The sequence below is a fragment of the Macaca mulatta genome, chromosome 10 (genome assembly GCF_049350105.2).
Source record: "Macaca mulatta isolate MMU2019108-1 chromosome 10, T2T-MMU8v2.0, whole genome shotgun sequence".
Classification (NCBI taxonomy): Eukaryota; Metazoa; Chordata; class Mammalia; order Primates; family Cercopithecidae; genus Macaca; species Macaca mulatta.
The window spans coordinates 30,927,503-30,951,947 of record NC_133415.1 but is presented as its reverse complement, the minus strand read 5'-3'; the positions used below and the strand labels follow the sequence as shown (position 1 = coordinate 30,951,947).

At 41.5% G+C, this 24,445-nt stretch overlaps 1 protein-coding gene, 1 pseudogene and 1 gene segment (V, D, J or C); all 3 read left to right on the top strand.

Moving 5' to 3' along the window:
• Positions 1-5,245: 5,245 nt before the first annotated feature.
• LOC701240 (immunoglobulin lambda variable 8-61-like) lies at positions 5,246-5,834 on the top strand. The segment is given in 2 exon segments: positions 5,246-5,396; positions 5,500-5,834. Coding segments are annotated over 2 exon segments (366 nt in total).
• An 8,863-nt stretch (positions 5,835-14,697) lies between these two features.
• LOC699066 (V-type proton ATPase subunit G 1 pseudogene) lies at positions 14,698-15,054 on the top strand (annotated as a pseudogene).
• Positions 15,055-23,929: 8,875 nt separating this feature from the next.
• Positions 23,930-24,445, top strand: part of LOC144331908 (uncharacterized) — a 112,146-nt gene continuing 111,630 nt past the window's right edge. Inside the window, exon 1 of one of the 2 annotated variants that reach the window (XR_013399509.1) lies at positions 23,930-24,158. The gene's annotated coding sequence lies outside the window, so the exon portion shown is untranslated. The remainder of the gene's footprint in view (positions 24,159-24,445) is intronic. The other variant, XM_077950611.1, reaches the window with a different exon arrangement.

The following is a 24,445-nucleotide window of genomic DNA, read 5'->3' as shown; positions in this document are numbered from 1 at the left end:
CCATTGAATGCATGACTACAGTGGCATGATCTAGAACTTGAATATAGTGAATCTAGTGCAGGTGGAAATTTGGAAATGCCCCTAGAATATCTCAAAATTAGGTTTCAGAAATGCTAAGATCTCTGCCAAATGGTTTTCAAACAGCTAACTGTGATTGGGTTTTTTGATGTAGTTTCTCTCATACATTTTTTGTCCTGGGAGTGGGGGTTTGGAGGTAGAGACTGCTTTGCCACGCTGACTCACGAATATGGTAAAAGTATAAGTGTTAAAAATATGTTCTCTAATTATGCTCCTATGTAAGTGAAAAGGAAATTTGAAAATTTTAGTGGACAACTACTTCTTCTGAAACTTTTAAGGTTAGATTTCTTTATTAGTTTCTCTTTGATATTCATTTCATCCTGACAGCATGCCCCCCCTCCCCAACCTTCTTGTGGTTCTATAGCCAGAGCAGCAGTACTACAAAAAATAGTCTATTCTATTTTTAATGTAAAGAATCCAATTTTCAATTTTATAGAAAACTAAATTAAAAATGTGCTTCACCAAAGCATTTGCACTCCAGGGCTCATCATTTAGGTCTAAGTCTTCTGTAACTGTGTCATTAAATTCATACCACTTTCCTTTTCCACACCCCCTGGAACCCAGAGATCAGACAAACATAAGGTTAAAAACAAACATCCTTATCCCCAGCATTTATCTCTATGCACTGTCTACAAATAAAGTGGCTGATTACCATTTTAAACATTGAAGAAAAATGTGGCAACAATTATTTCAATTTATAAAACAAACTTTTCAAATTGAAGGGGGTAAAACCAGTTACAGCAAGCTTTAAAAATTCAGAATGAAATGAGGTCAAAGAATAAAGGCAGCGTGTCCTGCACCACAAAGGTGAGTGTGGATGATAAGGGAGGCGGAGAGGACAGCGGAGAGGCTGCTGGCCAGTGGATGAGCAAGCACCGCCTCCAGAGATCCTCCCCACCTGTCCTTCATGAAGGAAAAGCAGGGGCCTGCGTGTGCTGCCCATTGTATGTAATGACACTAAGTGCATAGTTCTCTGTGAGGGCATTTTTTTTTTTTTTTTTTTTTTTTTTTTGCGGGAACCCTCCACCTTCCTAGATCTATACTTCGCCTATCTTCACCAATTTCCAAAGAAGAATTCTGCTGAGCTATTCCCAAAACTGTAAGGCTCCACGTTCAGCATCCAGGGAAACTATGTTTTAGCCAAAAGACCATATTAATGTAGATCAATAACAGCAGGACCCAACGAAGTCAGATACAGATAAGAAGATGCGACTTCCTAGTTTAATCCCAGAATAACTACCTCTTCAATTTAATTACAGTATCTCAGAAAGGCCACGTCTGGGAAAGCCTAAGTAGCCCCTGGTTTGAGCATTAAACATTTTCCTTCACAGCAGTGACAAGGCTGCGCTCTAGAAACAAGGCTCCTGTGACGAGATCTGCCTGTTCGGGAGCAGCAGCTGCTTCAGACAAGGGGCTCCTCGGAACATGGGGCCGCAGCCTTTCACATGGCGAATGAAACATGAGAACAGAAGGAAGAATTGAGTGAGGAAATAGTTTTTAAAAATTTCAGGAAGAGAAAAAGTTATCCTTATTTGTTTTTTTTTTTTTTTTTTTTTTTTTTTTTGAGACAGAGTCTTGTTCTGTCACCCAGGCTGGAGTGCAGTGGCATGATCTCTGCTCACTGCAACCTCCACCTCCCAGGTTCATGCCATTCTTCTGCCTCAGCCTCCCAAGTAGCTGGGACTACAGGCACATGCCACCGTGCCCAGCTAATTTTTTGTATTTTTAGTAGAGACGGGGTTTCACCGTGTTAGCCAGGATGGTCTTGATCTCCTGACCTTGTGATCTGCCCGCCTCGGCCTCCCAAAGTGCTGGGATTACAGGCGAGAGCCACCGTGTCCGGCAGTTACCCTTATTTGTTCATCGTGTTTACTGGAGCATCTAATCTCCCAGTCAAATCCAAATCTCATTAGGTCAATTACCAAGACACCAGGTCAAAGCTTAATGTAGGTCCTTTCCACTGAAACAGAATTCACAGACATAAACAAATACATAGAAAAGGTAAACCTGACAATGAACACAATCCAGCTTGCTACAAAGTAGTTGTCTAACTTTCTTTGCTGTTTTTTCTCTGTAATTTAAAATTGACTCACGTGACAGAAACGTGGTGTTGGTGAGTGGAGTCCAGTGAATCAGCTGGGTTGTGCCACAGGGTGTGTGAGAGGAGTAGGGAAATCTGATTTTGGCTTGCCATCACCGCGATTCCCAGGAAAGTTACTGTACCTCAGGCTTCTTGTCTGTGAAATGAGAGAATATTGCCTGGATACCTCATAAGCTGATCATTTCAAGGAAAGGTTAAAAAATAAGGCAACATACAAACCTAAGAAATATGTTTTTGAGGACAGATACTTTATAATGGGTTGATAAACTACACCAGTGGGCCCAGTCCAGCCTGCCATCAGCTCTTGTAAAGTCTTAAAGCACAACCATGCCCATTTGTTTACTATTGTACATGGGGGCTTTTGCACAATGGCAGCGAAACTGAGTAATCAGGGACCGTATGGCACTGAAAGCCTAAAATATTCACTCTCTAGCTCTTTACTAAAAAAACAAAAACAAAAAACAACTCGCCAAGCCCAATCTAAAACATAACTTTGCATTTGATAAATGAATATGTAAAGGCAATTTTAATGAATTATTTTATACTATTTCTACTGCATGTATCTTCATCTTTCTTCTTTTTTTTTTTTTTTTTTGAGATGGAGTCTCGCTGTGTCGCCCAGGCTGCAGTGCAGTGGCGCCATCTGTGGGACTACAGGTGCCCGCCACCATGCCAGGCTAATTTTTTTTTTGTATTTTTAGTAGGGATGGGGTTTCACCATGTTCGCCAGGATGGTCTCCGTCTCCTGACCTCGTGACCCACCTGCCTCAGCCTCCCAAAATGCTGAGATTACAAGCGTGAGTCACCGCACCCAGCCTTCCTTCTAAATGGTCATGACCCCAAAGCTCCTTCCTGGTTATAAAGTGACATGGTAGAGAAATTCCTTTTGGTTTTGTGGCTTTTTAATTTGACTACAGTTCCCTGAAGAGACAATACAATGCTCATTTCATTTTAGGGGTCTCCTCCCCAGAACTGCCCTGTGGAGTGCATTTATTGGAATGGCAAATGTTCCTTTAATTAGAGTGAATGTGAATACGGGAAACACCCACATACATAGACTCAAATGTGAAGAAGAAAAATTGTCCAGTGTGCTTCGACATCTTTGAGGCTTCTAGGCCCCAAAGGAGCCGCGTGAGTTCCCCTGCTCCCTGCCTGGCTTGTTCCCCTGTTGGCTGAACCGGTGTCCCCCATCAATCCTCAACCTCACGTGTCTCCATCTCCTGCCAGCCCATTAAACAAGCCAACCACATCCTCCCACAGGCACCAGAGGCCACCACACCCCCTTGTTCCTACAAAGCCTGCCTCCACGCCCCTCTGCTTCACTCTATTCCTGAGTGCACCCCTCGTGTGGCCCTGCCTGGTGCGTGGCGTCCTCTTCCCCAGGCCGTGAGTATATGTAACTCATAAGCTGCTGTCGATCACATCTGTCCAGCGCAAGGTGTCATGTGTTCAGCTACCTTGTGCTATTTAGGGTGGGGCATTCTTCCTTCACCAACATGGTGAACAATGATAACAGAATGGGGTGCAGCTGGGAGCCACCAACAGCCAGGTTATGGGTAAATCATTTCATTTTTTTTTTTTTTTGAGACGGAGTCTTGCTCTGTCACCCAGGCTGGAGTACTGTTGCGCAATCTCGGCTCACTGCAACTTCTGCCTCCTGGGTTCAAGTGATTCTCCTGCCTCAGCCTCCCCAGTAGCTAGGATTACAGGCATGCACCACCCCTCCTGGCTAATTTTTGTATTTTTAGTAGAGACGGGGTTTCACCATGTTGACCAGGCTGGCTGGTCTCGAACTCCTGACCTCATGATCCGCCCACCTTGGCCTCCCAAAGTGCTGGTGTGAGCCAGCACACCCGGCCCTGGGTAGATTATTTCTAAGAAAGGATCTTGGCAAAGCACCACAGTATTCACTGAAGTTAATCCCTTCCACTGCACAGATCACCTTGCTTTTTACGTGAAGTTTGTTTCATTTGAGAAAAGCACTGGGATAATGAGCACCAAAGAGATTCTTCCCTATGCTATATTACGTGGCAGCAGGCCGACCTCCCGCTGATAATCAGAGTCAATTTTCCCTGCAGGTTGTGACTTTTTTCTCTTCTGGATGGTTTCCTGCACTAAAAGTGATCAAGCAGCAGCCTTAGCTGAAAGTTCAGTGAGACTCCTGCCCACTGCTGGAAGTAATTTCCTTCTGGAAGTCAGGACTTCTCAACATGTAGAACTTGAAATTGCAGGGACCAGAGCATCAACTCCAAAACTCATGCCAAGAATGTCATTCCCTCTTCTCTTTCCTTCGGGTCATAATGAGTGTCTATTTTTCCAGCATCTTTCTCCCAACCTGTGCTGATTCATCCACCCTCTGTATCCTCCTCCCTGGGACAAAAGGTCAAACTCATCTGCACTCTGAGCAGGAGCTACAGCAGCTGCCACGTAGACTGTCCCCAGCAGAGCTCAGAGATGGGCACCAGGTTCACGATGCCGGTGGGCAGTGGTGCTGTTATTGCATTCAGTGGGGATGGAGTGGTTGTCCAGGCACAGACAGACAATCACACAGCAGGAACAAATGTACATGCTGAAATTTAACAAAGACAGAATAAGGGACACTTGGGGAATAGCGATCTCAATTGCAGAAACAGTGAGTGCCTCAATAGTTAGAGAACTGGGGCCATCTCTGCCATGGCTAGGATTCCTCTCTCCTTCATCCTCCTCAGTCATCAAAGATTCCATTGGGGGTAATCAAAGGATGCTGGGGCCTGTTACTCACTCCCAAAAAAACACCAGCAAGCATTTCAGCAGGGAAAAAAGAAAATGCTCACAAGGATGGGGTTAGATTTAGCCATAAACCAGATTGTGTGGCAGGAGGGAGAACACATCCCCCATCTTTTGGCCACTCAGAAATTGGGGGAGCTAATCTGGGGAAAGGCACCAATACCTATTCATTAGTGTTTCAGCCCTGTGTGGTCACGGGTCTGTGTGAGGTCTCAGCAGCTGCCTCTCTCAAGGTCTCCCCACAGGACAGCAGGGTGAAACCTGGGGCAGGAAGACAGGGGAAGCTGATTTGCATAAAGAACTTTTTTTATCCTCTTGGGCCTGGGGAGGCATGAAAAGGCCCTGAGGAAAACAAACTCCAGCTGAGAAGCCTGAGAGCACTTGGCCTTCATAAGTGTCCCCACCATGGCCTGGATGATGCTTCTCCTCGGACTCCTTGCTTATGGCTCAGGTCAGGGCTTGAAGGGACTCTATCCTTGGGGGGACCACAGAAAACAGGGTTCAGGTTACTGTCATCCACATGATCACAACTGTGTCTCTCTTGTTTATTTTAGGAGTGGATTCTGAGACTGTGGTGACCCAGGAGCCATCGTTGTCAGTGTCCCCTGGAGGAACAGTCACACTCACCTGTGGCCTGAGCTCTGGCTCAGTCTCTACCAGTAACTACCCCAGCTGGTACCAGCAGACCCCAGGCCAGGCTCCACGCACGCTCATCTACAGCACAAACACTCGCCCTTCTGGGGTCCCTGATCGCTTCTCTGGCTCCATCCTTGGGAACAAAGCTGCCCTCACCATCACGGGGGCTCAGGCAGACGATGAATCTGATTATTACTGTACGCTCTACATGGGTAGTGGCATTTCCACAGCGATTTAAACCTATGAGGAAGTGCAACCAAAACCTCTTTATATACTCACAACAGTTCAGCCCTTACAGATGGGAGGGAAAATGAGAGGGTGGAAATGGTCAACACGGTGAGTGAGGAGTCTCCTTGCCCCAGTCTCTGATGCAGGGGTTCACTGCCAGGTGCCTCTCCCAATCTCTCCCCGGGTGTGTTCACCTCCCCAGTGTGACTGTTCCATGGCTGTGCTTCCTCTCCACTGAGAATAATGTGGAGGGAGAATTATCTACAAAACATATAAGCTCACAGTGAGTCACAGAGACCCCTGTGCTCCAGGAAGACACTTCTTACTCAAAGAGAATTAACAGGCATATGCTCATTCATTAATTTGACCACGGAGGCTGACTTAATATTTTATTTATCACCGAAGTGGGAGCATTTTCAGGGAGCTTGTTAAAAATGCAATTCTCCAACCTAAACCTACTAAGTCAGAAACTTGTGTTGGTGCCAGATAGCCTGTATTTAACACCTGCACATGAGATTTTTCATTAGTGTTAATGTTTGGGAAGAACCTACTTTTATTATTATAAAATTATCCATAGGGATTTCCATTTAAAATGATGTCAGGTTAATATTCCATAATCCTACTCTCCTAAATTCCCATCTAAAACCCCCCAAATACTCAGAAACAGATTTTTAAATCTCAAGCCATAGCAGAAATTATAAGTTGATTTATGCAGACAGACTTGGGAGGAATTTTGAAAAGCATAAGTTCTTAGGTGCCAGGTGTGCTGACTTGTGCCTATAATCCCAATAATTCGGGAGGCTGAGGCAAGAGGACTGCTTGAAGCCAGGAGTTTGAGACCAGTATCTTCCACATAGCGAGACTCCATCACCAGGAAAGAAAAAAAAAAGATATGTCCCTTCAGGAATTTCGAAAAACATGTTTCCTTAGGGTATATTTAGTGGTTCATATGAATATCTGTTACTGAAAACCATCCCATGGAGGACTGGCTTCCAGAATCCCTTCTCCCTCCCACTGAGCTCACCTACCCGTGGCTCTGGCTCTCAGGGTCTTGGTAGGACACAGGGCTCAGCCTTCCCCATCCTCCACCTCTAATCACAGATTGTTCCACAGGATCACGGTTCCACTGAGATCCTCTCCCATAGATGCGTACTTGTCCTGAACAGTGTCTCTTAACACAATGTTGGCAAGACGGGAAGGACTGAGGGGTGACGGAGCCTTGTAGCCACCAGAAGATGGCAGTAACGTCACTGCTGAGCTTTGCTGGGGCAGACTCAGGCTCCCACCCTCCTCCCTTCCTCTGACTCTTTCTTCTGGCCACCCAGGGTCCAGGAGGTTTCTCCACTCAATCAAGGCTCTGGGGTCACCTCAGAGAACCTCTCAACAAGACAGAGGAGGTGCTTCAGGGGATCTAACACAAGTGAGGGCAGATTTTAAGACTGTCCATGCACAGAAAACCCTATGAAAAGAAACAAACCAGCCCTACTTGTGTCTGTGCACCTGAGTCCTTAGGACTGTTTTCCTGATCTCCTGGCTGAGTCAAGATTGCAAATGTGTGATTTATTATCCAGATCAAGAGAAATGCATGACAGTTTATGAAGACAAAGATGACAACTACCCTATCTACTTGTCACACAATTAAGACACTGGCCTTAGATCTGTCAGTGCCCTGGAACATTCTGGAAGAAGAGGGTGAAGGTTACTTGGCAAGTGTTGGGACTCAGACATGAGGATCTCATGATGATCCAGAGGGATTAAGGTGGGATCAGTTGTGAGGATGGAAAATGTGGATTTCCTAAGGCCATCTTATTGGTCCTTTTCTCATTGCAAAGGATTTAAACCGAAATGAACATGATTTTTCTAATAAATGGTTATGAGGCTTTCCATTAAATTTAATTGTATTTCATGCCTTAATGAAAATAAATATAGAAAATAAGAAATAAAATATACTTCCATAACGCATTACAGATTGTTATCTTTAAACTAGAGGGGATCATTACTTTTAAAGAAAAGTTACTAGGGTTGTTTGCATTTTAATCTGGGATCCTACATGATGGCTACAGATACAGCTGTTGTTCGAGGTTTTAGCCTGGAGTCTCTGCCAATTCAATAATAGAGGCAATAAAAATAGATGCAAGTATTATACAGGCAGAATTCATTTATTTTGAGAGTTTTGAATGCTATGAATATCTACCAAGAATAAAATAAATTGTACTGAAAATTTATTAGAATAAATTTAAAAATGCCAAATTCACAACTGATAAAATTATAAACAGTTAAAAATTCTTACATTTTTCTGTCTCAGTATAAAAAACAAACATTTAATGTATCTATTAGAAAATAATTAGCAATTTTGTAAATGATATAAAAGAAAATTTGAACAAATGGTGAAACATTTTCTTATCTGCGGACACCAAATTAAAAAAATTCAGGCCAGGTGCAGTGGCTCACACCTGTAATCACAACTACTTTGGGAGGCCAAGGTAGAAGGATCTCTTGATCCAAGGAGTTTAAGACCAGCCTGGGCAGGGATGGGTGCGGTGGCTCCCACCTGTAATCCCAGCATTTTGGGAGGCTGAGGTGGCGGATCACAAGGTCAAGAGATCAAGACCATCCTGGCCAACATGGTAAAACCCTGTCTCTACTAAAAATACAAAAATTAGCCATACATGGTGATGCATGCACACCTGTAGTCCCAGTTACTCGGGAGGATGAGGCAGAAGAATCGCTTGAACCAGGGAGGCAGAGGTTGCAGTTACCCAGATTGCATCACTGCACTCCGGCCTGGTGACAGAGCGAGATTCTGTCTAAAAAAAAATTAGCCTGGCATGGTTGCATGTGCCTATAGTTCCAGCTACTAGGGAGGCTGAGGTTGGAGGATTGCTTGAGCCTGGGAGGTCGAGGCTGCTGTGAACTGAGACTGTGCCACTGGACTCCAGCCTGGGTGACAAAGTGAGACCCTATCTCGAAAAAACAAAAAATGAAAAAAACAAAAAAACCCCAAAAATAAAAAAAAATTCAACAGCATGCAGATTAGTAATGTTAGTGCTTTATTTTTTAAAATTGTTGTTAACTTATATGGATTTTCCTCTGAGAAGGTGCACTGGAGGGTGTCAGCAGAGCGGATAGGCCAGACCCCTCAGATTTCAGAAGCAGGGATTTATGGTAAATGAAAAACGCCAGTAACTTGTCAGCTTGCACAGGCAGCTATGCCCTCTCTGTGTCAGGCTCTGTGTCAGTAGTAGTGTGTTCTATGCGTCCTTTTCAGAGTCCTGCATGCCATCTATGCTCACTCAGCCAGGCCTGTCACCTGGAAGTAACAGGCAACTCCTCCTGCAAAAGTCCCCAGTGGTGATGCCCCATAGTTCCCAATCCTTCTTAAGTGTAATTAACTCACTTCAATTGAATTAAAAAAATCAATCACTTCACTATGACACATAAGGACATTCACCCTCTGGCTTTAACGATCCTTGCCTGCCTTGTCATTATAATTCCATGTGCCCAATACTGTCAAAAGATGTATTTTGCCATACCCTCCACATGCATTTCATATCTGTGATTCTTATTTCCAAATTCTCTCTCTCTTCTAGGCATATGGTGTGTTTTATTTGTCCTGCTGCAGGATTCCTCTCTCCACTCAGATTAAATTATGAAATTCCAGATAAAAAATTAACTTGGAATACTGTTGAATCAATAGCAGAAGTAAGCAAAATAATAAAGATATTTCAAAATGCAGATTGATTTTTTTAAAAGTAAAAATGTCACATACTTCACCTAGAGGATAAGAGGCTGTACTACAAATTCATTAAACTATCCCCTTCATGCCATGGGCCGTTCATGTCCCTGAACTTAACCTCTGTCTTCTTGGGTGAAGTTACAGGCCAGGACAGCATCAGCCACCCACACTCCTAGTGGTGGAAGCTGGGAGCAGAGGCAGGAGCCTGTGCCTGTGGCCTTGGCTGGGTGAAGGATGACATTTCCAAGGCTTCTTGCTTGGCAGCCATCCTCACGTGCAGATGGCCTGGCAGCAGCACTGCAAAACCCAAGCATAGGATGCCCCCCTGCATGGCCCAGTGGTAACTGTGGTGGCCATTGGCATCTGGGGCAGATGCAGCTATATGAGTTGGCGGGCTGTGGCAGCCACCCCAATGAGAGTTTCCACCCCTCTCGGGTGGTGGTGGCTAAAACCACACAGTAGGATTTTCAACAGCAGTGGTGGCATTAAGCAGAGCTCCTGGAGGAGGACTGGAAGCAACTGCTTGCATCGAAAGACTGTAGCTATAGTGGAATTACTGAACCACATCAAATTTGCAGCAAAGATGTAGAATGTATTACAGATTATAGGAAGCAGTAGTTGAAGTTAATCTAGTAGAGAGCCATGAACATGAGAAGGAAGCTGTCTATTGGGTGGATGCTATCATAGCCGCAGGAGGTGATGGTGTAATGCTTCTACCAGTGAGTAAAGTTTTGTACAAACTTAAACCAGTTATGGGGTAAGCCCTGGTCCAGCACTACCTGAGGGTCACTTATGTTGGCCTATTCAATACACACATTTCTTCCCAGAAGCCTTACCAAAGGTCTATAGTAGTGAGTTCGGTATGGAGGCAGTAATCAGGTCATATCTGGAAGGAACCGGCATAAACTCCAATCCTGTGGGACATCGTGGACAGCAACTAAATTCGAATCAACAGAGTAGAGCCCTTGACATTGAAAGAGTTTGTGGTAAAAGATCTGAGGCTTCAGGACTCTGACATTTGTGAATGAGAGCACTAAATGAAGTCGTTATTGGGTAATGTCTATCCAGAATATCTTATGCTTGGGCTGTGGCACTGGATATTCTAAGCAGTAGACCCACTCTAAAAGACTGGTTTCCCACTGTGAGATTTCAGTTGATAATGGTCCATGGAAAAAATGGAAGAGTTCAGGGCTCAATGTGTGAACTGGAGCAGGATCAAAGGTCATTTAATATTAACAGGGTTGCAAGTCAGGCTGTGGAGCATGATTAAAATATTGCAAATGACAAGGACATTTGAGTCTTGCATTCAACTGAGAATTGATAGAATAACAAATAAATATAATGAATCACTGTTCTAGAGTCCAAAACAGCCAAAAGTAATTTTCAGTATACAAGAACTAAAAAGTAAGCAGTTTTCTCAAGCATCCATGAGCATTGTTTCTCCTGACAGATTTGTGCTTGTTCTCACTGCTGGGACACCTGCATGGTTGTAGATGGAGGAACGTCTTTTGATGTTCCTATTTTTATATCAGACAAAAAAGACTTTAAAGCAACAACAGTTATAAAAGACAAAGAACGGCATTATATAACGATAAAAGGATCAGTCCAACAGAACAATATCACAATCCTAAATATATATGCACCTAATACTGGAGCTCCCAAATTTATAAAACAATTATTACTAGACCTAAGAAATGGGATACATGGCAACACAATAATAGTAGGGGACTTTAATACTCCACGGACAGCACTAGTCAGGTCATCAAAACAGAAAGGCAATAAAGAAACAATGGACTTAAATTATACCCTAGAACAAATAGATTTAACAGATATTTACCTAGCATTCTACCCAACAACTTCAGAATATACCATATTTTAATCAGCACATAGAACATTCTCCAAGATAAATCATATGATAGGCCACAAAACAAGTCTCAATAAATTTAAGAAAATTGAAATTATATCAAGTACTCTTTCAGACCACAATGGAATAAAACTGGAAATTAACTCCAAAAAGAACCCTTAAAACTATACAAATACATGAAAATTAAATAATCTACTCCTGAATGACCTTTGGGTCAACAATGAAATCAAGAAGGAAATTTAAAAATTGTTTGAACTGAATGATCATAGTGACACAACCTATTAAAACATCTGGGATACAGCAAAACTAAGAGGAAACTTCATAGCATTAAATAGTCTGAAAGAGCATGAACAGACAATCTAAGGTCACACCTCAAGGACTTAGAGAAACAAGAACCAACCAAACTCAAACCCAGAAGAAAAGAAATAACAAACATCACAGCAGAACTATATAAAATTGAAACAAAAAATGCAGAAGACAAATGAAACAAAACTGGTTATTTGAAGAGATAAACAAAATCGGTAGACCATTAGTGAGATTAACCAAGAAGAAAAGGGAGAAGATCCAAATAAGTTCAATTAGAAATGAAATGGGAAAATTACAACCAATACCACAGAAATACAAAAGATAATCAAGGCTACTATGAACACCCTTACGTGCACAAACTAGAAAATCAAGAGAGAGGGATAAATTCCTGGAAAACAAGTTATTATTTGAAAAAGACTATGGCTGGGTGTGGTGGCTCATGCCTGTAATCCCAGCACTTTGGGAGGCTGAGGTGGGCGGATCACGAGGTCAGGAGTTCGAGACCAACCTGGCCAACATGGTGAAACCCTGTCTCTACTAATAATACAAAAATTAGCCAGGCGTGGTGGTGCATGCCTGTAATCCTAGCTATGCAGGAGGCCGGGGGAGGAGAATCGCTAGAACCCGGGAGGTGGAAGTTACGGTGAGCCAAGATTGTGCCATTGTACTCCAGCCTGGGCAACAAGAGTGAAACTCCGTCTCAAAAAAAAAAAAAAAAAAAAAGACACTTGAACACGTTTATAGCAGCACAATTTACAACTGCAAAAATACGGAACCAGCACAGATACATGTCAACTGATGAGTGAATAAGGAAAAAGTTGTTTTTTAATTTTTAGTAGGAATTTCACTCTTGTTGCCCAGGCTGGAGTGCAATGGTGTGATCGCAGCTTACTGCAACTTCTACCTCCCAGGTTCAAGTGATTCTCCTGCCTCAGCCTCCTAAGTAGCTGGGATTACAGGCATGTGCCACCACACCTGGCTAATTTTGTATTTTTATTAGATATGATGTTTCTCCATATTGGTCAGGCTGGTCTCAAACTCCCAACCTCAGGTGATCTGCCTGCCTTGGCCTCCCAAAGTGCTAGGATTTCAGGCATGAGCCACTGCACCCAGCCAAAAATGTGATTATATATATATATGTGTGTGTGTATATATATATATGTATATACATATATACCATGAAATACTACTCAGACATAAAAAGGAATAAAATAATGGCATTCGCAGCAACCTGGATGGAGTTGGAGACCGTTATTCTAAATGAAGAAACTCAGGAATAGAAAATCAAACATTGCACGTTCTCACTTATAAGTGGGAGCTAAGTTTTGAGGATGCAAAGGCGTATGAATGACATAATGGACTTTGGGGTCTTGAGGGGAAGGGTGTGAGGGGGGTGATGAATAAAATTCTACATATTGGGTATAGCGTATGCTGCTTGGGTGATGGGCGCATCAAAATCTCAGAAATTACCACTAAAGAGCTTTTCCATGCAAACAAACACCATCTGTTCCCCCACAACCACTGAAATAAATAAAACTGAAAAAGGGGAAACATTATCACTAAAAAAAAGAATGAGAATGGGTTCTATAGTACATACATGAAACACAATAGTTTTGGAATTGTCTGAGTACTGTGGTGGCTTTCATTTAGTTTATGTTGTAAATGTTACTTATTACCTTTGTAGAATAAAATGTTACTGCCTTTCTTTTTTCCCATGATGATAATTTATTTATTTTTGGAGGAACTCAGTTTTGTGTAACTCCTGATCCACTTAGGATATGCAGTCTGAGAACGTTTGCAAGAAGTTCCCAGTGTTGCATGATGAAATAGTTGGTATTTCATGCCATTTATTGAAGGTGTTTTGTTTATTTACTGGTGAAAATGTTTAATTATTGACAAACATTTATTGAAAATCCACTCTGTGCCATGTACTCCTATGTCAGGTGTTAGACATACATTGATGAATGACACAGACTCTATCCTGATGGAAATGGCGTCTAGTGGGCACCGGAGTAAGTTCTGTGAGTGTCAGGATGAACAGTCAAATTGAGCACTCTTAGATTTGCCAACATTTAACATGTTGTTCTTACCATAAATGTTAGTGTACAAAGGTAATCTAAGTTGTAATGTATATGCAGAAATATCTGTTTTTCTTAGTTAAGGGTATCTGCAAGACACTCACAGCAAATACTTTATAGTATGCATCAGATATAAATAAAAGTAAATGAAGTCAAAAGTGTTTTTCTCAGAGCTGGATCTAGTTTCCTACTTGACTTTTTAAAGACACACATAAAATATTGCATTATTAAGAAGTACTGTTCCACACTATGGAAACTCCCCTAATAGTTTTTATTTTTTTATTTTTTAATTTTTTTTGAGACGGAGTCTCGTTCTGTCGCCCAGGCTGGAGTGCAGTGGCGTGATCTGGGCTCACTGCAAGCTCCGCCTCCCGGGTTCACGCCATTCTCCTGCCTCAGCCTCCCGAGTAGCTGGGACTACAGGCGCCCGCCACCTCACCCGACTAGTTTTTTGTATTTTTTTTAGTACAGACGGGGTTTCACCGTGTTAGCCAGGATGGTCTTGATCTCCTGACCTCGTGTTCCCCCCGTCTCGGCCTCCCAAAGTGCTGGGATTACAGGCGTGAGCCACCGCGCCCAGCTTCCCCTAATAGTTTTAAAACACTTTCTTAAAAAATGCCAACTCTATCTTTAATCTGAAGGAAATCTGACTGTCCAAATAGCTCTGTTGATATGTAACATATGAATACATTATGTACTGTGTAAAATTACTTATAAGACACATTTTAAAAGATTTTTAAAATACTTAATGTGCTCACTTTGTGCTATAACTTCTAACATTTCATCTCTCCGGTGATGACTTACTTGCAAGAGATGAGGGGCGGCAGGGTGCAGGTGCAGATTGTGGTTGGATGGGTTGGCTGATCCCAGGGTCCTCTGAGCTAGTCTCAGAATCGCCGTCGCCATGACCAGTCAGTTGCAGGGGATCCAGCAGCTGCTGAAGGCTGAGAAGTGGGCCACTGAGAAGGTGTCAGAGGCCCACAGGCAAAAGAACCAGAGGCTGAAGCAGGTCAAGGAAGCAGCTCAGGCTGAAATTGAACAGTGCTACCTGCAGAGAAAGAAAGAGTTCAAGGCCAAAGAAGCTGCGGCACTGGGATCCCATGGCAGGTGCAGCACTGAAGTGGATAAGGAGACCCAGGATAAAATGGCCATCCTCCAGACCTATTTCCAGCAGAACAGGGAAGAAGTCGTGAATAACTTCTTGGCCTTTGTCTGTGACATTCAGCCAGAAATACATGAAAACTACTGCCTAGATGGATAGGAGAAGAGAGAAGCACCAGTTGCACGGACTGGCATTTCAGGTGCTCTTGTGGAATAACAAGCTCTAGCAAAGTTCTAGGTATATTCTTACGAGAAGGGATTGAATTATTTTATTATTTTGTGCACAGTTGTTCCCTTCACTTTTTAGAGAGGAGCGAATTTACCTTCTGTGTACAAACTTAGAACTAAAGATTTCATCTCTTTACCTCAATTTTCTTAGAAATTTAATAGTTACATGCTGTTTTTCTATGCCTTTTGGCTCAAGCAAAATGTATCAGTGACGACTTTTTCCTTTTTAGATCTAATAAAACAACAACAACAAAACAATTATTTGAAGAAAGAAATGGGGGAAAAAAAGAAAAAAAAGAAAAAAGGAATGGTTTAAATATTCCCCTCCCCCAATGCTTTATTGAAGTTCAGGGACTTTATCTGTGAAAAAGTAATAAATAGTCATTTGTAACCTATGTAAAGCAGCAGCCAGTCTTAAAGTCACCCATTCCTTCCAACAGTTAGAACAGTGACTGCTAGTATAATTGTTTGGGCTGCTTTTAGTTTCTCTTAATCAAAATTACTAGATGATAGGTTGGGCACAGTGGCTCATGCCCGTAATCCCAGGACTTTGGGAGGCTAAGGCAGGTGGATCACTTGAGGCCAGGAGTTTGAGACCAGCTTGGCCAAAATGGCTAAACCCCATCTCTACCAAAAAAAATTTATGTATATAAAAATACATATATAAATATGTATTTTTTATATGTGTGTGTGTGTGTGTATATATATATATGTGTGTATATATATATATATATATATATATATATGCATGCTTGTGTGGTGGCACACACAAGTAATCCCAGCTACTCAAGTGGTTGAGGCATGAGAATCGCTTGAACCTGGGAGGCAGAGGTTGTAGTGAGCTCACAACACTGCACTCCAGCCTGAGTGACAGAGAGAGACTAGACTCTGTCTTAAAAAAAAATTACTAGATAATAGAATTCAAGAATTTGTTACATATTATCACTTGGTGTACTGACAATCATTTAAAATTAAAGACTCTTTAATTTAAATGTGTCATCCAAACAAACCAAAGAAATGAGAGGCAAAAGATGTCAGAATAGCAGAAATGTTTTTCTGAAAAGTTAACCTTTTAATGGCAAGAATATGTGAATAAAATCAAATTATCATTTAAAATATTCATTAGAATAAAATTATCGTTTATAATTAATACAATAAAACATATTTTTTCTTATATATTTAAAACATATTTCAGAATGTTTATTATTCTGCTCTCATCAAAATGATAAACTTCAAGTGTATGTATAAAACAACCACAAAATTCAGCAATACAGGAGATAATTTGAACAAATGGTGAAATATTTACTAACCTGAACACAGAAACTAAAAATTTCAGCAAGTAGGAGATACATATTGCAGACATATTGTTTTATTGTATTATTGTGTATTTTATGTGTTTTCTCTTAAGATAATGCACAGGTGGGTGTCAGCAGAAGAGAGAGCACAGGCCCTTCCCATGCCAGTAGCAGGAGTTAGTAAATGACAAACACCAGTCACTGATCACCATGCAGGCGTGGCTGCGCCCTCTTTGTCTCAGCTCCACGCTAGAGGTGATGTGTCCCGTGTGCTAAGGGTCACCTCCTTCTGCACTGGAACAAGCAGCAGAGTCATGTGGATAATGTGGCCTGACCCCACCACCTCACATGAAAAGCCCCAAACAAGTATGTCTGCTGTTTCCCAACTTGCAGGGTTCTCTATTAGGGCTCTTGTTCCCGGTCTGGCCACTTGGCCTCATTTACTACTCTGGGTTTCTGTCTGAGGATGAGGGTGATGATTACTGATCAGGATGTGGAAGGAGCCAAATGCTAAACCAGAGCATCTGCCCCACAGGGAAATAAGGCACAAGTCTCTTGTCTGATCCCACACTATGACCTCTAGACCCACTCTCCCCTCTTGTCCCCAAAACCAGAATCAGGAAAAATTCCTGCAGGCATTTCTCCATCCTGGAACAAGGATCTGAGACTCTTCACTGAATCTGTGACCTTCTATCTAGCCAATATTTATATTGAGCTATTAAGATAAACATCTTAGCCTGGTCATTGCCACACAGGCAGGCAAGGCAGCTCAGGTGGAAAATACTTTTGGTTATCCCATATGTTTCACGTGTCCGTGTGAAGAGATCACCAAACAGGCTTTGTGTGAGCAACATGGCTGTTTATTTCACCTGGGTGCAAGTGGGCTGAGTCTGAAAAAAGAGTCAGCTAAGGGTGGTGGGATTATCATTAGTTCTTATAGGTTTTGGGATAGGTGGTGGATCTCACAAAGTACATTCTCAAGGGTGGGGAGAATTACAAAGAAATTTCTTAAGGGTGGGGGAGATTATAAAGAACATCTATCAGTTTGCGTGGGGTAGAAACAAATCACAATGGTGGAATGTCAGCAGTTAAGCTATTTTCACTTCTGTGGATCTTCAGTTGCTTCAGGCCATCTGGATGTACATGTGCAGGTTACTGGGGATATGATGGCTTAGCTTGGGCTCAGAGGCCTGACATTCCTGTCTTCTTATATTAATAAGAAAAACAAAACAAATGGTGGCGAAGTGTTGAGGTGGCGAACATTTTTGGGGGTGGTATGGAGAGAGAATGGACAATGTTTCTCAGGGCTGCTTTGAGTGGGATTAGGGACGGTGTGGGAACCTACAGTGGGAGAGATTCAACTGAAGAAAGATTTTGGGTTAAGGGGAGATATTGTGGGGCTGTTAGAAGGAGCATTTGTCATACAGAATTATTGGTGATGGCCTGGAGGCGGTTTTGTATGAATTGAGAAACTAAACGAAAGACACAAGGTACGATTAAGAGAAGGAGAATAACAGGTATTAAAGGACTAAGAATTGGGAGTACCCGGGACATCCAATTACAGAGTGTCAAAGGGGGTTCAGCATAATTATTTGCTTGGTTGGTGAGTTTTTGGGCTCTATCCTTGAGATTTTTTTTTCTTTTTTTCTTTTTTTTTTTTGAGACGGAGTCTCGCTCTGTCGACCAGGCTGGAGTGCAGTGGCCGGATCTCAGCTCACTGCAAGCTCCGCCTCCCGGGTTTACACCATTCTCCTGCCTCAGCCTCCCAAGTAGCTGGGACTACAGGCGCCCGCCAGCTAGCCCAGCTAGGTTTTTTTTTTTTGTATTTTTTTTAGTAGAGACGGGGTTTCACCGTGTTAGCCAGGATTGTCTCAATCTCCTGACCTCGTGATCCGCCCGTCTCGGCCTCCCAAAGTGCTGGGATTACAGGCTTGAGCCACCGCGCCCGGCCTATCCTTGAGATTTTTTATGTTGTCATATGCCAGGCCAGATTGATTAGGTAAAAACAACATTCTTCATTTAAAAATATACAGAGTCCTCTCTCTCTCTCTCTCTTTTTTTTTTTTTTTTTTAGCAATGAGTAAGTCAGGACCTCATCAAATTTGGAGGAAAGAGAAAAAAAAGAGTCTCCACATCCCCAACACTTTGACACTTCCTTGAAATTGGATTACATATGAGATGGAAACAAAGAAGAAGAAGAAGGCAGGTGTCATAATGACTCTCAGGAGCCACTGAATCTGTGTTCATGATGCATTATTGTGCCAGCTGCCTCCCTCTTCTTGTGAAGGCCTTTCTTTATTCCTTGAGACGTGCTCATCATGAAACAGCTACAGGCATATCATCTGCTTGCCTTGCCAGTTATAGCAACCATGAAAATAAATTTGCAGCATCCTATATAGCCTGAATATTCTCAAAAGATGATCCCAATAGCTCTAATCACAAAATAAGTTTTCCACAGAGTAGCTATACGTACATGCTCTCAGCTTATGTAAACTTGTGTTTTTATTGGTCTTAAAGCAAAATGTTTCCTAAAATCGAGAAAAGAACTAAAGTCCTCTGTCATTATATGAAGAAAGATACAGCATCTAATATTGTGAACTTCTCTATTTTAAGATGTTTTCAGACATCAAGACTGGATAATAAAATTATTTAACAATTCATAACACAAATTTAGAAATGAAAAAAGGTTTATACTATACTACTAACACATTTTGTTTGAGCATGGTTGTCTTATAACTTTTTGGGAGTTGAATGAAAATAACCCCTACTTGTGAGAAAACTGAAATAGACTAGGATATAGTAGATAGAGATAGAAAGAAAAGGTACATTAACTGTGCCACATGGCAAAGAAAGTTTACAGTATGTAGTCATTAAATGTACTTGCTTATAATTATATAACCAATGATGTATAATTTTAAATGCAATTTAGTCAAATTCAGAACGTTTTATACTTAATGTATGTTTCTGAAAGAAATATAAAATCTATTGAATGAGGGAGATACTTTATATGTGTAATTACTTATAAATAGAGAAGACTTTTGCAATAGTTTGTACACTTTCGCTATAAACTATAATTCAAGAGATTCAGTAAGAGTAGCTTTTTGTAACTTAAATATGCATAATTTCTTTGCATACATTTTTGCCTTTGATCATGTATTTTATTTAACCTGCTAATATGGTAGAGAATGCACATACAGTAAGATTACAGTAAGAATTACTAAAATAATGGTCCATGACAAATTTAGTTTTAAGTGCAATGGGAAAAAAAAGTTCAATAAAAACAGAGATATTCAGTATGTGGCTTTTCATAGTTTGTCTCCTGTATTACTCCTATCATTTATTCTGTGTTTCTAAGGTTAAGCAATATTAAGATTAGGTGTAAGTGTTGTAATGTGCTTTTAATTATTAAATGTAAATGTATCACATGCCAATCATATTCAAGTTATGTATGATTTTAATAATTTTATACAGGTTGCTTTGAAAAGAGAGTAAATTTGAGTTAATATAACCAATAATCACAGAACTATTTATAGTGCAAATATTCTCAGCAATATTCAAATTGTTGGTTAATTCAAAACAAAGAGATACAAAGCAATATTTTGTATAATAATTTTTATCTAGCTTATGTTATATTTTAAATTCAGATTAATCACATACCATGATATAATGTTTCTGGTTTTGTTTTTTTGAGACAGTCTCGCCACTATGCGATCTCGGCTCACTGCAACCCCTGCCTCCCAAGTTCACATGATTCTTGCACCTCTGCCTCCTGAGTAGCTGGGATTACAGGAGTGTGCCACCATGCCTGTCTGTTATTATTATTATTTTTTTATTTTTAGTAAAGACAGGGTTTTGCCATGTTGGCCAGGCTGGTCTGGAACTCCTGGCCTCAAGTAATCCACCCACCTCCACTTCCCGAAGTGCTGAGATTACAGGCATGAGCCACAGCTCCCAGCCCTGATACAGTGTTTGAAAGTAGTGGGTGAATGATGCATTTGAGATAGTAGAGACCTATTTGGAGCATTAAGTGAATGCATCTTATTCTCTTGTTTCTTTTAATAATATATTCTTTACCATTCTATGCAATGGCTTACATATCTGCCTATTTTCTAGGGCTGTCTACATGATACACAAATATTTGGATACATATAGAAATAAAAGTCACTCATGTAAAAACTTTTCGACCTGACACATAAATTCGGGTTATTTGAAAATGGAATGGTAAAGTGTTACTGAAGAACTTTTACTACGGTCCACATTTGGTAATATTTGCTAATTATTCTAAAAACAAAACCTGAAAAAACCTTGATTTCATAATGTAAACATCTGAGGTCTAAATTAATCAATAAAATAATTTTTGTGTTTTAATTATATTTTATTTTGATGCTGTCTAATTTCATAATAGATTTAATACTAGCTGAGGCTCATTAGAGATAAACTACTGAATTATCATCCCATTAAGATAAATTTTGATTCAAGGAAGTAACATCTTAAGTTTACTATATTTAAATTTAGGAGGAATTTACTAAATCAAGTACCAAGATTTTATTTCTGCTACTAAATGGAAGATATATGTAAAATTTAAATACATTCCATTACTCAATTTATTCTTTAATGTCATGAAAGTGAATATAGACAGCATATTTTACACAGAGCATACAAAGCTTTATCTTCATTGACTTACAAGTAAAATATATGTATGTATATATAAATAAATAATTATATATGTAATTTAGATATTAAATGACAGAATTTACTTATTTACTTGTGTATGATGGAATTTGATTCCAGTAATTATTCCAGGTACAGTAACTGGTTGAAAATGGGACATGAAGTAAACTGATATGCTTAAAAGTAACTACATCAAGTGAATTAATTATAATGTCTCCAAGCAAGGCAAGACCACCCACATGAGGTAAGGAATGAGAGGCTACTTATTTTGACCAAGTTAGCTCAATGACTTGGGGAACCAAGGACTACATGCACCTGGATGCTTCTTTTGTACTTCCACTCCTGCCAAGAAATATGTTTCCACTGCAATATTTGGGAACCCATTATTTCCCTATTGATGCTTTCATTTTCATATAAGACAACAGTTGATACTCCAAAATCAACTTACATTTTAATTAACCAAATACAATGTTCCTAAAGACAAAGAGAAACATTTCATAACAATAAGAGTTAAGCCAACAGGAAGATAGGGAGTAGGAAAAAACAGAGAAAATCAATAAACCAAAATCAAATGCTTGAAAAGATAACAAAATTGACAAATTTTACTTAGGCTAAGCAAGAAAAAAAGAGAAGAGACTCAAGTTGCTAAAATCAGCAATAAAAGAGAATCCATCACTGCTAGTAATACAAAATAAAAATAAAAGACAATGTAATGAAAGTCTTATGCTAAAAAATTAGATAGCCTAGATAGGATGGATGAAGTCCTAGAGTGATACAAACTAAAATAGACTAAAGGACTAAGGAGAAATAGAAAATCTATATAGACCTACAGAAGGTAAAAAGATTGGATTGTAATTTTAAAAACTTATAATAAAATTCCCATCTCAGGTAGCTATCACTTTGAGAAATTAATATCAATTGTTCACCAACTCTTGCAGAAAATAAAAGGGGAGACAACATTACCCAACTCGTCTTATAAAGCCAGAATTACTCTGACACCAAAGCTATATCACGAAACAATATGGACCAGTATCTTTCTTTATTTTTTTTCAGACAGAGTCTCACTCTGTCGCCCAGGCTGGAGTGCAGTGGCCCAATCTTAGCTCACTGCAACATCCGTTTCCCAGGTTCAAGTGATTCTCCCGCCTCAGCCTCCCAAGTAGCTAGGATTACAGGTGTCTGCCACCACATCCAGCTACTTTTTGTATTTTTAGTAGACATGGGGTTTCACCATGTTGGCCAGACTAGTCTCGAACTCCTGACCTCAGGTGATCTGCCAACCTCTGCCTTCCAAAGCGCTATTATAGGCATGAGCCACTGTGCCTGGCCCATTATTTAAATAAAATTAAAAATCTTTAACAAAATACTGCCAAACTGAATCCAGCAACATATAAAACAGATTACACACTATATGCAGATGTGATTTACCCCAGGAATGCTACATTGATTTCATATTTGAAAATCAATGCATGCAAAAACTGTATTAATAGAATAAAACACAAAAATACATGAGCATCTCCATAGAAAGCATTTGAGAAAATATTACACATTTTCATCACAAAACACTCCAGAGTTATGGACAAGAAGACAACTTTCCGAAACTAGTGGTAGTTATCTATGAAACCCACAGCTATCATTATACTTATCAATGAGAGGGTGAATGACTAATCAGAATGACCACTCTCGCAAATTATCCCTTTTTCGCCTTCCTGCTCCCATCACCCTCTTTTGCTCCTCCATCTTCCCAAAAACATTTCCCCCCATCTTTTCCCAAAGCCTTCTCCCCTTTTCTGCCGCTCACCACCCTTTTATCGCCCTTCATCTACCCCAAAACTTTTTTCCTCACCCCTCCAACCATCTTTTCACAATGCCTTCTCCCCACTACTGCTCACCAACCTCTTTTCCCCACTCCCACCCGTCTCCCACATGCGACTCTTTTTTCACCCTCCATCTACCGCAAAACTATTTGTCCATTGTCGTTTTCCCAACCCTCCTTCCCCTGCTGCTCGCCACCATCCTTTCCCCCCTCCATCTACCCAAAAACTTTTCTTCCCACTGTCTTTTCGCAAATCCTTCCCTCCCTCCCGCTCACTCATTTTCTACACTTTTACCAACCTCTCTTTACTCCTCCCACTTGCCACCCTCTTTTCCCCCTCCATCTACCCAAAAACTTTTTACCCACCATCTTTTTCCCCACCGTTTTCGCAAAACCTTTTCTCCCTCCTGCTCACCCTGCCTTTTTTTCCTCTCCTGTTTGCCAACCTCGTTTCCCCCTCCATCTACCCAAAAACGTTTTTTTCCCACCATCTTTTCCCCATTGCCTTTTTGCAATGCCTTCTCCTGCTCACCACCCTCTTTTCCTCCTTCATCTAACCCCAAACTATTTCCCTCCTCTTACCACTCCCGTCAAGCTGCAATCGCCATCTCGGCCACCAGTCACAGTGAGGCCAGCCGCGGTACCCCAGGCTGCAGCCTCCAGCACTTGGCAGGGGTCTTCCGCTTCTCCTCTGCCTTTAAGTTGGGCACGGAGCAGCTCCCTAGACAAACACTAAAGAACCCTGCATGGTCTGGCTCCCCCCACCTCAGCATCCTTTCTATGTGGAGTTATGCAAATGAGTTCTGGGACTACATGTTCTGATTGGATGAGAGAAAAATCTCTAGACCTACTCTGATTGGACTTTATTATCACGTTCTGATTGGATGAGAGCAAGTCTTAAGACAACCAATCAGAACATGAGAATAAAGTCCAATCAGAGTAGGCCTAGAGGTTTTCTCTCATCCAATCAGAACATGTAGTTCAGGAACATTTGCATAACCTCTCTATATAAAGCATGTGTGTGAGGTGGGGCGGGGGCGTGCGCGCGCGGAGTCGGGGTATTCCGGCGTGTTCTGTGTTGCACGTCTGTGCTGGGCTTAGAGGAGGAAGAGGAGAACAAGGGGAAGATAACTGCGACATAGCAGCTTGCTTCGTTGCTCTTGGTCGTCGCACCGGAGACTGCAGCCACCAGAGCGGTAGGAGAGTGGCCCACAGCGGCAGCACGGCCAGAGTGGTAGAAAGGCCGTGGGGCAGGTATATTATCAGAACTGCACTGCCTGCGTGCGGTGGGGGTAGGTTGGGGGCGCTATCTGGGGTTCCATTACCTAGGAGGGTTTTGGGCAGTATTGGGGACTGTGTTACCTGCGGAGGTAGAACAAGGGAAGGGGGACCGGGGGATGCTATTGAGGGCCGGGTTAGGTGCGCGATCAGGGGCCGTGCTAACCATCAAGGTGGGTTAGGTGTGTTATCGGGGCAGGAGCCGCTATGGGGGCTACCCTGGCTGTGGCTGGCGGGGGTTGGGGCACTTTCTGGGGCTGCAC